Here is an 11,555-nt window from a genome sequence, read left to right on the forward strand (position 1 = left end):
GTGAGACACATTTGAGCGCAAGACTTCGTTCGATGCGAAGTCTAGTTGAAACATCCCACTTCCGAGCTCACAGCGTTCCAGTCAAATACTTTTAACGTTTCACATTATTTAGCTCCGCGCTATTCTCACTGCAAGCATTTTGGATGCAACGCGTCTCCCTGCGCTCGAGCTTTGATTGATCTTAGTGCATAGGTCGTCCGACAGTGAGCGTAGTTTGCAATGTTATTTCCAAGTAGTATATGGGAATAAGCATTCCGAGTTTGCTTCAACGCATACTGGCTCTTGAAATCATAAGTCTATATCATTTTAGATGTTTTTCTCTGCGTTTTTCATGGGGAAATTACATGTTTATTGATTGCTTGTGTACTTTATTTTTTGATATGTTAACATATGACTAATGTAAATGTCAACTAAAGTAGGCTAAAATTATGGTTAAAATGTTTATATTAATAAGAATTAGAACAGCTACAACAAAAGGGCCGAAAATCAAGTCCATATTCCATCTTAGGAAAGGTTAACTCTTCATATCTTCCCTTTTCCCGCTGTTTTAACATCTGTAATATTGTAGCCTAATAATTATTGTGTTTATCGCCTGAGTAAGTTTACCATCTGAAGGCAATTAGGGCAATCGTCACAAGGTGCCTCTAATCACAATAATTACCCCTCCCGGCTCTAAATCTGACTATAAATGAGTGCGTCTGAGGATGGTACGATAGAGTCTTATCTATCACCTAACAAAACAATGGCGTCTGCTGGGCTTCAGATTTTGGCTACCGCGCTTGCAGTCATCGGCTGGTTGGGAAGCATTATTATTTGCGCGCTCCCAATGTGGAAAGTGACGGCGTTTATCGGCAACAACATAGTGACTGCTCAGATCTTCTGGGAAGGCTTGTGGATGAACTGCGTGCAGCAGAGCACGGGTCAGATGCAGTGCAAGGTCTACGACTCCATGTTGGCGCTTCCTCAAGATCTCCAGGCTGCCCGCGCTCTCGTGATCATCTCCATCCTCGTGGCCTTATTGGGAATCCTGCTGGCTGTCGCAGGAGGCAAGTGTACCAACTGCGTTGAGGATAGAGACGCAAAAGCCAAAGTGGGCGTGGCGGCAGGTGTTTTCTTTCTTGTGGCTGGCGTGCTCTGCCTGATCCCGGTTTGCTGGTGCGCACACACTGTCATCAGAGACTTCTACAATCCCATTGTGAGTGAAGCACAAAAGCGTGAACTGGGAGCGTCGCTGTTCATCGGATGGGGTGCTTCCGGCCTTATGATCATCGGAGGCGCGCTTCTCTGCTGCCATTGCCCGAAAGGTGAAGGTCGTGGTTATTCCGCGAAGTACTCTGCTCCGAGGTCTGCTGCCCACGGGGGCGCATATGTGTGAAAATCGGACTTTCCAGACTTTAAAATTCTCCTTTTATGAAGGGAAGAGATTGAATTGTGTGCATTGATATGTTCTTTCATGAGTTTTTAAATCGAAATAAATGTCTTAAAGTTTTAAAACTTGTTGCTCATTCTGTTTGACCACAAACTTGTTCTCTGGGGAAGAAGAATCACTTCAAGTTCAACAGGTTTATGTATAATCGTCGATTTGCGTGTCCCTACCAATATCCAGGCAACACTTTGTCCCTAATTTCGACTAAATTTATTCACATTTATATAACCACTGATGCCATCTGTCTCTTGCGTTTTCTACCTAACACTTATTTTATTCAACATTTATTTGTCCAGAAATAATTTAAAGTTAAACATCTTATACAACCACTGTTTGTGGAACACCAATGATTGAATCTCATTCTCTAACCCAGGTCGCATTATTAATCGCTTTAAGCCTTTGACTTCTCTCGCTAACGTGCGACCTAAGCGGCTTTCGTTTGAACGAAGCGCCAAGCTCGGTCAACACCATGCAACGAACAGAACTGGGATGTCAGAGAAATTTGTATGTTTGTGCTTTTTTTTTTATACAGAAAATGAAAATTTGAACCGTGAACTAATTATACATTTTCTTACTCTATTAGGAAAATTCCATATAACAAAAAGTGGGCTCTTTCACATTTTATTAATTCAAATTGTATGTAGATTTCTTGGAACAAACAAAAAAGCACTGAACATTTAGCTAATGCTCTGAAAACATTTAATTTATGTAATTACTTCGTTTCTCTGAGGCAGCTAATGTTAATGTGACTTGGATATGTAATACTCTTGTTCTTATGGCATTGGTTTGATAAAGCATTAAAAAATAAAACTATGCAATGTGCATGTTTATTCAGAATACCGGTAGGAAAAAGGAATCTTGGGTTTTATCGACAAAATATGGGACAAGTTATATTGAGTCAAGGACATTGGTTTCCCAATGCGTGACATTGGACTGTTTCATTTGCCTTTCATTACTTAAAACTTGAAATTGTATGATGCAAATCATGTTCCTATGTAATCTAGTTATTTGCTCGATTTTTCTGTGTGAGGGTTATGTTTTAGGAAACAACATAATGTGAATCATGAACCTGATATAAAAACTGGACGTGTGTGTGTTTGATAATTTGGCCTTTTGAAGTCAGGCTAAGGATGAAAGCAAAAAAAAAGAAAAGTAGACATTTAAAGCTATTTTAAAACAAACCAAAGTAAGCCAAGCCCAGAACATTTAATTATGTTTAATTATGGCATGTTTTATGATTATAGTAATCTAAACATCTCTGTGCCATGTTTCCTCGTGTTCATATGGAATGCATTATTTTGTCAGGTCAGGTGACAGAAGCAGTCCTGTTGTGATGAGGCAGGGTCACAGGTGAGGTCAAACTGTGACATAGTAGATGTTAGTTGTGAAATTCTGTTAAGTGAAACATTTTAGGTTGACAATCTACAGTAAAGATTGTCAGTGTGTGTATAAAATGAGTGCTTTGAATTATTTAGATGCCATGCACCAACAGTTTTATCATTTTATCAGATGGCAGAAGCTGCCTTGCCAAGCTGTAGCCAAGGTAAAGAGGCACAGGCAGGGTCACATGTGATTAGGCTTAAAAACGGGGTTTTAAAAGCACATGTTATTTGTTTTGGATTATATTAAGGTTTCACTGTTGTATATGTATATAAGTAAGCACTCAATCATACATACAGTAGTTTTAATAATGTATTTTTATATTTATGTATATGCAAAGTAGTTTTTGTAGATGCAGTAGTGGCTGATTGGCTAATTGTATATCCAGGTGTATTTCTAAGGAAACAGCTGTAGGAAGAAATATACACCATAGTGATAAAAATGAAGAACAGAGTGACGCAAATGAAGAACAGGGTGAAAGAAATGAAGAACAGGGTGACACCAATGAAGAACAGAGTGGATTTAAAGATATTCTGGACTTTGAAGTCAAGCCAAATCAACCTCACCCCAGATAACAAAATATAAAAAAATATACAAAAATTGTTAAAATATGATATTGTTAAGATAAGTCAAAGAAACTGCACTAAACTGTTGTGATATGCGGCTCTGCAGACCAATTTCATTTATGTCCCAACCAATGTCAAAATCTAAATTTCACCCTTGGGTTTATGTGTTTATTTGATGCCTTTACAATCCTTCCCAAAACCTATTGGGAGCATTTTTTAAGAGTGGAGTGTGTTTTCTAGTTAAAGTTTCAGTTCGCTTAAAAAGTATATTGAAGGGGTAGTTTCACTGAAACTCCTAAACCTTGTTTTGTTGTCCATGGAAAGATGAACAGATTTTTAACAGATAATTATTTGGTTAAAGCAGTGCATTTAAACACTACCTCGACACAAACTGAAAATTATTTTCTTTGATCGAGTAGACTCAGACTTTTTTGTTTCAATTTATAGATGTTTTTTTTTTTAATTCCTTGTAGCTTCTGTGGCAATGCTGTGTTGAAAACAAGTCGAGCAGGAAACCATATACATGTCTCCTCCCTTTACTTTTTGTTCAAATACCAACACCTGATGGACACGGAAAATAACAATTACTTTGTCAACAGTCCTTCGCTCTTATAACTGCATGCGTAGTGCTACCTTTCTATCGAAATGCGCAGTGGTCTTTTATAAAACATGAAGAGAAGACAGCTCTTGGCTGTATTTCTGGCTGTCGTGGGTCTGTGTGGAACTATTCTGGTCTGTGCTCTGCCTATGTGGAAAGTGACTGCGTTCGTGGGAGCCAATATTGTGACGGCACAGGTTTACTGGCAGGGTTTGTGGATGAACTGTGTTCTGCAGAGCACCGGTCACATGCAATGCAAAGCATTTGACTCCATCCTGGCTCTGACTCAAGATCTCCAAGCAGCTCGAGCACTAATCTGTGCTTCTATCGGTGTAAGCGTGGTTGCCATTGGATTGACAGTTGTTGGGGCTGAGTGCACTAATTTCTACAGAGACAGGCGGTTAACCAAAGACAAAATTGGAATAACAGCTGGGGTGGTATTTATTATCGCAGGTGTGTTGTGTCTCATTGCTGTGAGCTGGTCGGCATATGTCATCATTGTGGAGTTTTATAATCCTCTGGCAACGGATAGAAGAGGAGAACTGGGAGCCTCGATCTATGTAGGATGGGTGGCCGGTGTTCTCCCAATCGTAGGTGGTGGATTGCTCATCAGCACATACTCCAACCGATGCTGAAAACATCTGTGAGAAAAACCTCAAGTGACTCCGAAAGATACTTCAGATTACTGTGACGTGGGATGGTCTCGTGTCTTTTCTCAGTGGACTTATTCCATATTCATGATGCACCAAATCTAAAGACTGCTTCATGCTTATACAAATATGCCAAATTGATTCTGTGTTATAGATTGATTTTTTTTAGCACTCACTCATGTGTAATCCAATGAATCATTTCAATATATATATAAAGAATGTTTCCTTGCTATTGTTCTAAAAAATTGCACTTAATATGTCCTTTTTTATTGTAGTAACTAGAAGTGCATTGCTACTATTCTACATGTAAAATACAAGATTATAATTTGTGTTATGTATCAGAGCTGAATAATAGAGACTGCTTTAAATGCTCCTTTAAATGTTTACATTTAAAATAAATGAATTGTTTCACAATACCAAGATTGCAACATTCAGTGAAGAATATTTGAGTCTGTCTCCAGCATCTCTGTAAATAATTGCTGGTTCACAGTGGCCCAACAAACTACATTGACATGTGCACCAATAATGCGATTATTTCCAATAATCAGAGTAAGGACTTAGTCGCAGGAACATGTTTACATTCACATTTTCATTTAGTCATTTAGCAAAGGCCTTTTATCCGAAGCGACTTAATTCTAATATCATACAGGACTAAGTAAGGTGCTATACAAAGTTAATAGTTTCAACAAAAATTAGACCACTACCTGTTGAGCGAAAGACGGGTTAGTGTTTCTTTTTTCCTTTCTTTTTTTTAGGCGATGTGATAAGAGAAATATGAGGAAAATGTCTCTCTTTGTACGCTGTCAGCACCTTCGCGCTGTTTCTGTATGAAGATAAGGAGCAGAGACTGCTGGCAGGGTTGGGCAGGGAGTTGTGTTGACGGCAAAACTTTAGATCGTCATGTTTACCATGAATTTGAAGGTGCGTGACAGAAGTGCACATGCGCACCTTGGTCAAAGCAGCAAAATGCGATTAGGGTGTTTAATTGCATGCGATTAAAAACTGGCCTACTCGACGTATGTTACTTGGATAATGCTTACTGCGATTATATTAGTTTAATCGCATTATTTAGATCTAATGATTGCGTTTACATGAGGTAAAGTGTAATCGCAATATTGCATTGTGAGGGAGCAAACTCATGTTCAATAACAGAATGATCTAGCAAAACTCAATGTTGCTGGATTTTGGTGTTTGTTGGCATTTTAAGGTTAACAGAACTACACATTCTTAAGCAACATCCGTAGACGTGGTGTATAAAAGTAGCTCAATCTGGTAGCGTAAATAAAACACATGGCTTGATTATGTAAGGTCTTTATACACCTTTGAAGACATAGTTATGTATATTATATTGCATTTCTGCCAATAGATCCTCCAAAAATTACACACTTGTTTTTAAAGTGTAGCCTATGTTAAATTATTTGATTTATGCTTTTAATTATTTATTATTCATTTAATTCTGTGGCAGCGTGTATTACCAGACATTACAAAAACACTAGGATCTGAATACATTTTTTGACCAGACATTGAGAAGGAAGACAATAGCTTAAAAGAAAACATTTTTTTTTGTTTCCAGTAACAGTCCACTCGAAACAGGTCGGACAGATTTGGTCTGAAGATTAACAATGACCAGTAGAAGGAATCTAGTCTAACAGGTAAAAGTACTAAGTAAACTGGTTTCCATACTCAAACCCTGCCCTATTTTTTGCAGCCTAACCAACAATTGACGGTGACACTTAACACAAACATTGCAAACAGTCGCTGAGGCAAACAGCAACTTTTGTCCTCTTGAATTTGTTGTTTCATAGCCATACGACACTGAAAGTCATGGTGTCCTCAGGACGTCAAATATTGGGCATTTCCCTGGCCATCCTCGGATTTTTGGGAAGCATTGTCATCTGTGGTTTGCCCAACTGGAGGGTGTCGGCGTTCATTGGAGCCAACATCGTGACCTCGCAGAACGTTTTGGAAGGTCTCTGGATGAACTGTGTGGTTCAAAGCACAGGGCAGATGCAGTGTAAGGTCTATGACTCTCTTCTCGCCCTTCCTACAGATCTGCAGGGTGCGAGAGCATTGATTATAGTTGCCATCATTGCCGGCGTGTTTGGAATCATGATGTGTATCGTCGGAGGGAAGTGCACCAACTTTGTGGAAGACGAGGCATCTAAGGCAAAGGTTGCCATCGCCAGCGGGGTCATCTTTATTATTGCCGGAGTTCTTGTTCTTGTTCCAGTTTGCTGGACAGCGAACAGCATAATCAGAGACTTTTATAACCCCATATTAATTGACGGCCAGAGGAGAGAGCTTGGCGAATCGCTTTACCTCGGCTGGGCTTCTGCTGGTTTGCTTCTCCTGGGCGGAGGTCTTCTCTGCAGCTCGTGTCCTCCAAATGATGACGTTCCGCACAATGTGAAATATTCTCAGGCCAGATCCGTGAACAGCAGCAAAGCTTATGTTTGAAAAGGAAAGATCAACTGAACCTAAATGAAAGTGAGTCGGGAAGGAATTGATAGGAAACTCTGAGGACAATTGATTTTGTAAAAAGTAGTGAACAAAATGTTTAAATACACACATTGAAATTGTTCATTATGTGGTTTGTACCTTAATTGTAAAAAGAAATTGCAGTATATATGGACTTTGTCACTGTTGTATAGTACGGTGATCGTGTCATCTTCATCACTGCTGTGTCTCTATTCTGGAAACCCACAACCCCCAGGGGTTTGTCTCTGCATTAAGTGCACTAGCTAATACCAGTAAAAAGCTTTTGTCATATGGAAATCTAAATCTAAAATATGAAGAGAAAAAATGTGTGTGTGTGTGCATGTATACAGCTTAATACAGTGTTTTACACTACTGTTTAAGTTTACAATCACTTGACTCAAATGTATTTCATGATCTTAAATATTAATTGATCTAAATGCATTTAATTACATATCTGAAATTTTTTAAATATAAAAATATCTTTTTTCGTTAGGAAAAAAACATTTTATTTAATATACATTTTGAAATGGAAGAAAATGCTGCCAATAAGAGCCCAGCATATGGGAACTACTACGTTTAAACTATACTTTTTAAAAAGCATCTCAGTTTGAGACCTGAGGAAATTGACTTTGGCGAAATTGGCTAAAATGTAAAATCTGAAAATTCATGGCAATTGGTAGCTACCTGTACTTTGTAGAAAATAACATATAGCTTTGATTTGTTCAAGTTTTCTCACAAAATAATTATCATCATCAGGTATTGTTTTTGATATTATTTTGATATTTTTATTTATTTTATTTTAAACCCTTCAATCTAGAAAATATTAATAAGTAATGAATAAGTGGTTTTAATTGTTTGAACAGTGTGTGTACTATGTGTAAACTGTAGGCTATATTCCAAAATATCTAATTTCTTTATGATTGCTTAATACATAATTGGACTATAAAATGTTACTTGTTATGTAAATAAAGTGTCATTGTTTTTAATAAACACATAAAAATTGAAAGATCTCAACTTTGTGTAACTGATTATATTCATATTTAATACTTTACCACATTATGAAATGTATTATCATTATTCAACAAAACTAAACCAAACTGAAACCAAACTAAAAACTAATTTCCAGTCAATAATTTAAATAACGTTTTAATACGTTTTATTCATATAGTTTATCCAACCCTAACCCTAACACTTCCTGTTATTGTTTGAATATTTCAATATACACAACCTCAGTACACACTAAAAAAATGGGTAATTTAACTCAGCATTATTGGGTCAAAAATGGACAAACCCGATGGTTGGGTGAAATTAATCTAGCATAGGGTTTATATTTGCCAACCCGGCATTTTAGGTTGAAACAAAGATTAATTCATCCAACAGTTGGATTTGTCCATTTTTGACCCAACGGTGGGTTGAAATAACCCAACATTTTTTAGAGTGTTTTTCTAGAAACCAGTTTCCTCTATATTCCCCCTTGTCCTCTTGCGAAAACAAGCTATGACCAGCAATACGTAACAAACATTTCTTAGATATGACAAGACAAATATGTAATGGGTAACTTCAGCATTCTAGTTGATGAGAAGTGTCTTATGTAATAAATAATAAAAAATTTGGTGACTCATATTTCGTTTTTAATAGATGGTAAACTGACGGAAAAATTAGACAAAATTGACAACAATGCTGTTTAACAATTAGGTATTCACATCATGAAATATTTTTCACTCTTGTTATTTTGCTGTTTATCATTCAAAAATCGCCTAGAATCTAATGTTTGTATTTTTCAAAAAATAGGTAAATGCTTGGCATGAGACATAAAACACAAGACACATGACCTGCAAAACAAACTTGAACACAATAGATATGAAAACAAGTGAGGTACAAACACCTGAACCAGTCCCCATCGCCAACTACACAGTAGACCATCAATATATACGTGATCCGCCTACATTGTCTAAACCTAGAAATAGAAATCTGGTTAGGCTGGTAATGTGAACTTCAATGGAGGCTTGGTCTCATTTACTGCACACGCCTCCTCCTAAGTTCTCTCTTTTACAATACATAAACACCTCATGACCATCACTAGAGTGAAAACTCTGCACACAGGAAAGGTACAAGAGAGTGTAATGAAGAGGCCTTTGCTAAGAATGTGAACAGAAGGAAGTGACCTCACACAGGACCGGTTGTGTGGAATCTTTTTACAAGAAAAGAATGGAGGGCATTGCACATTAAGTTAGGAAAGCCAAGCAGATCAAAGCCAGACATCATTACAGAAAAACCAACTGAGATTTAGCTGTGTGGACATTTACTATTGAAAGTTTTTGAGTTAGTCATGGCTTCCCTGGGCATGCAAATGCTGGCTAGTTCTTTGGCTCTTTTGGGTTGGGTGGGAGCTCTCCTGTCCTGTTTCTTCCCCATGTGGCGTGTGACGGCCTTTGTTGGAACCACCATCGTCACCTCAGAAATCATGTGGGAAGGCATTTGGATGAGTTGCGTGACACAGAGCACAGGTCAGATCCAGTGCAAACCGTATGAGTCCATGCTCGCACTCAGCACGGATCTCCAGGCTGCCCGGGCCCTGATGGTGATGTCCATTCTCATGGGAGCGGCGGGCCTGATTTTGGCCTTTCTTGGAGGAAAGTGCACTATCTTCCTGAGCCGAACCAAAAGCACCAAAGCTAAAGTCGTGGGAGCTGCTGGCATCATTCTGATCGTCGCTGGCATTCTTTGCTTGATTCCAGTGTCATGGTCGGCTTGCATTGTAGTGAAGGCATTCTACAACCCACTACTGACGGATTCGCAGCGCAGGGAGATTGGGGGAGCCATTTATTTAGGCTGGGGTGCATCTATCCTACTGGTTTTAGGCGGAGGAATGCTGTGCACCTCAATCTGCACAGGGAACACAGTGGATGACGATGGTCCGTCTGTGAAATACTTGGTTGTGCGTTCTTCGCTGGCAGGGTCCAGAATGGCAGGTTCACAGAGAATGCGGCCGGTCTCCGTGAGGTCTGTGCCAAACAGTGCTCCTTCTGTGAGGTCAGAGTGGAGTCAGAAAGCACCTTTGAATCATCAGAACAGTTTACCCTCCACAGGTTCAGATCACAGCAAGCCATCGACCACAAAGTCGCAGCTTGCAAGAGCTGAGTCAGTAGCAGAGTGAGGGGGCGTCAACAAACTCTCAGCGGATTAAGAAAAGTTTGAATCAGACCCTGACATCCGCTGCACCAAGAGACACATCTGAAGATCCTTCAAAGACATATATTTGATTTAAGAAACCTTGAATTGATACTCAAGGATACTCAAGGTCTTGATACCTTGAGTTGACCCTATTAGAATGCAACAGCGTCTTGCACTTGGACAAGCATATATCTGCCGTAGCACTGTGAATTTAGCATTATTAAGAAAATGTAGAATTGTTATTGTTATTTTAAGCATTTTTAGACTATTTAAAAAAAATTAACGATAGCACTATTGCTTAGATACTATATTAATTTACTTACACTGCACTTAAGTGCAAATAATGCTGTAGATGAAGATTTATAATGTTAATTAAACAGAGACTTAAAGTGATAGTTCAACCAAAGTGATAGTTCTTTCATCATTTACTCACCCTCTTGTCATTTCAAACCTGTATGACTTTCTTTCTTCCGCAGAACACAAAAGAAGATATTTTGAAGAAAGTTGGTAAATGAACAGCGCTGTCCCCAATTCACTTCTATTGTATAGACACAAAACCAATGCAAGTGAATGGGGGCAAGTTAACAACATTCTTCAAATTATCAAATTAAGAAAGTCATACAGGTTTGAAATGACAAGAGGGTGAGTAAGTGTCAGGTTGTAAAGATTATCTTGTGATTCAGCGGTGTAATGTCAATCATTTGTCTAGTTTCACACTGTGTTCATGGTTGTATGTGGTAAAATGTTTTCCCCCCTCACTAAAATAGTAGATCTGTTAGCATAGTTTTTTTTGTCATTTTTAAAGTAAAGACCCAACACCTCTTTAACAAATTTATGGAAATATGTCAGTTTCATTCAAATCTCATGTCTTTTTTGTTTGGGAGCTAGTTGTAGAAAGTTCTGGTTGAAATTGCCCCATAAAAGCACTCTTACATTCTTGGCCACACATGTGGTCCTTCAGATATGCTGGACAATGGTTTAGTTCAGATTTTCAAGGGAGGGTAAGAACACTCTCTTCGTTGTTTGTCTTTCTTCTGTGTCAACTCGAGCACTGCGTGAAACAGCAGATTCAGACCAAACCGGTTTAACAGAGAGTATCATCTCATGAAAGCATTTGCATGTGGTCATTTGAAAAGAACTTAAACTGAGTTTCAGTACGTGGTGGGGGGATAACACTTTGTTTCTGAGTTGTTTTGTAGTTGTGCACTTTGTTTATAAGTTATAAAGTATAAAATGCCACTTCCTGAATGCCTTTTATAAGAGTAATAAATCTTAACTGTGTA

The 11,555-nt window shown here is 38.4% G+C and overlaps 3 protein-coding genes across 3 annotated transcripts; all 3 read left to right on the forward strand.

Moving 5' to 3' along the window:
- Nucleotides 1-742: 742 nt before the first annotated feature.
- LOC130407509 (claudin-like protein ZF-A89) lies at nucleotides 743-1,375 on the forward strand. The gene has a single exon (XM_056730441.1). It carries the CDS (start codon nucleotides 743-745, stop codon nucleotides 1,373-1,375), a length of 633 nt encoding a protein of 210 aa, XP_056586419.1.
- A 2,572-nt stretch (nucleotides 1,376-3,947) lies between these two features.
- cldn28 (claudin 28) lies at nucleotides 3,948-5,036 on the forward strand. The gene has a single exon (XM_056730931.1). It carries the CDS (start codon nucleotides 4,042-4,044, stop codon nucleotides 4,603-4,605), a length of 564 nt encoding a protein of 187 aa, XP_056586909.1. The 5' UTR covers nucleotides 3,948-4,041; the 3' UTR covers nucleotides 4,606-5,036.
- Nucleotides 5,037-6,358: 1,322 nt separating this feature from the next.
- cldn30 (claudin 30) lies at nucleotides 6,359-11,553 on the forward strand. Its single transcript, XM_056732048.1, has 2 exons — nucleotides 6,359-6,925; nucleotides 9,426-11,553. Exons 1-2 carry the CDS (start codon nucleotides 6,445-6,447, stop codon nucleotides 10,253-10,255), a joined length of 1,311 nt encoding a protein of 436 aa, XP_056588026.1. The 5' UTR covers nucleotides 6,359-6,444; the 3' UTR covers nucleotides 10,256-11,553.
- The last annotated feature ends 2 nt before the right edge of the window (nucleotides 11,554-11,555 follow it).

Source organism: Triplophysa dalaica, chromosome 19 (genome assembly GCF_015846415.1).
Source record: "Triplophysa dalaica isolate WHDGS20190420 chromosome 19, ASM1584641v1, whole genome shotgun sequence".
In the NCBI taxonomy this organism is placed as follows: Eukaryota; Metazoa; Chordata; class Actinopteri; order Cypriniformes; family Nemacheilidae; genus Triplophysa; species Triplophysa dalaica.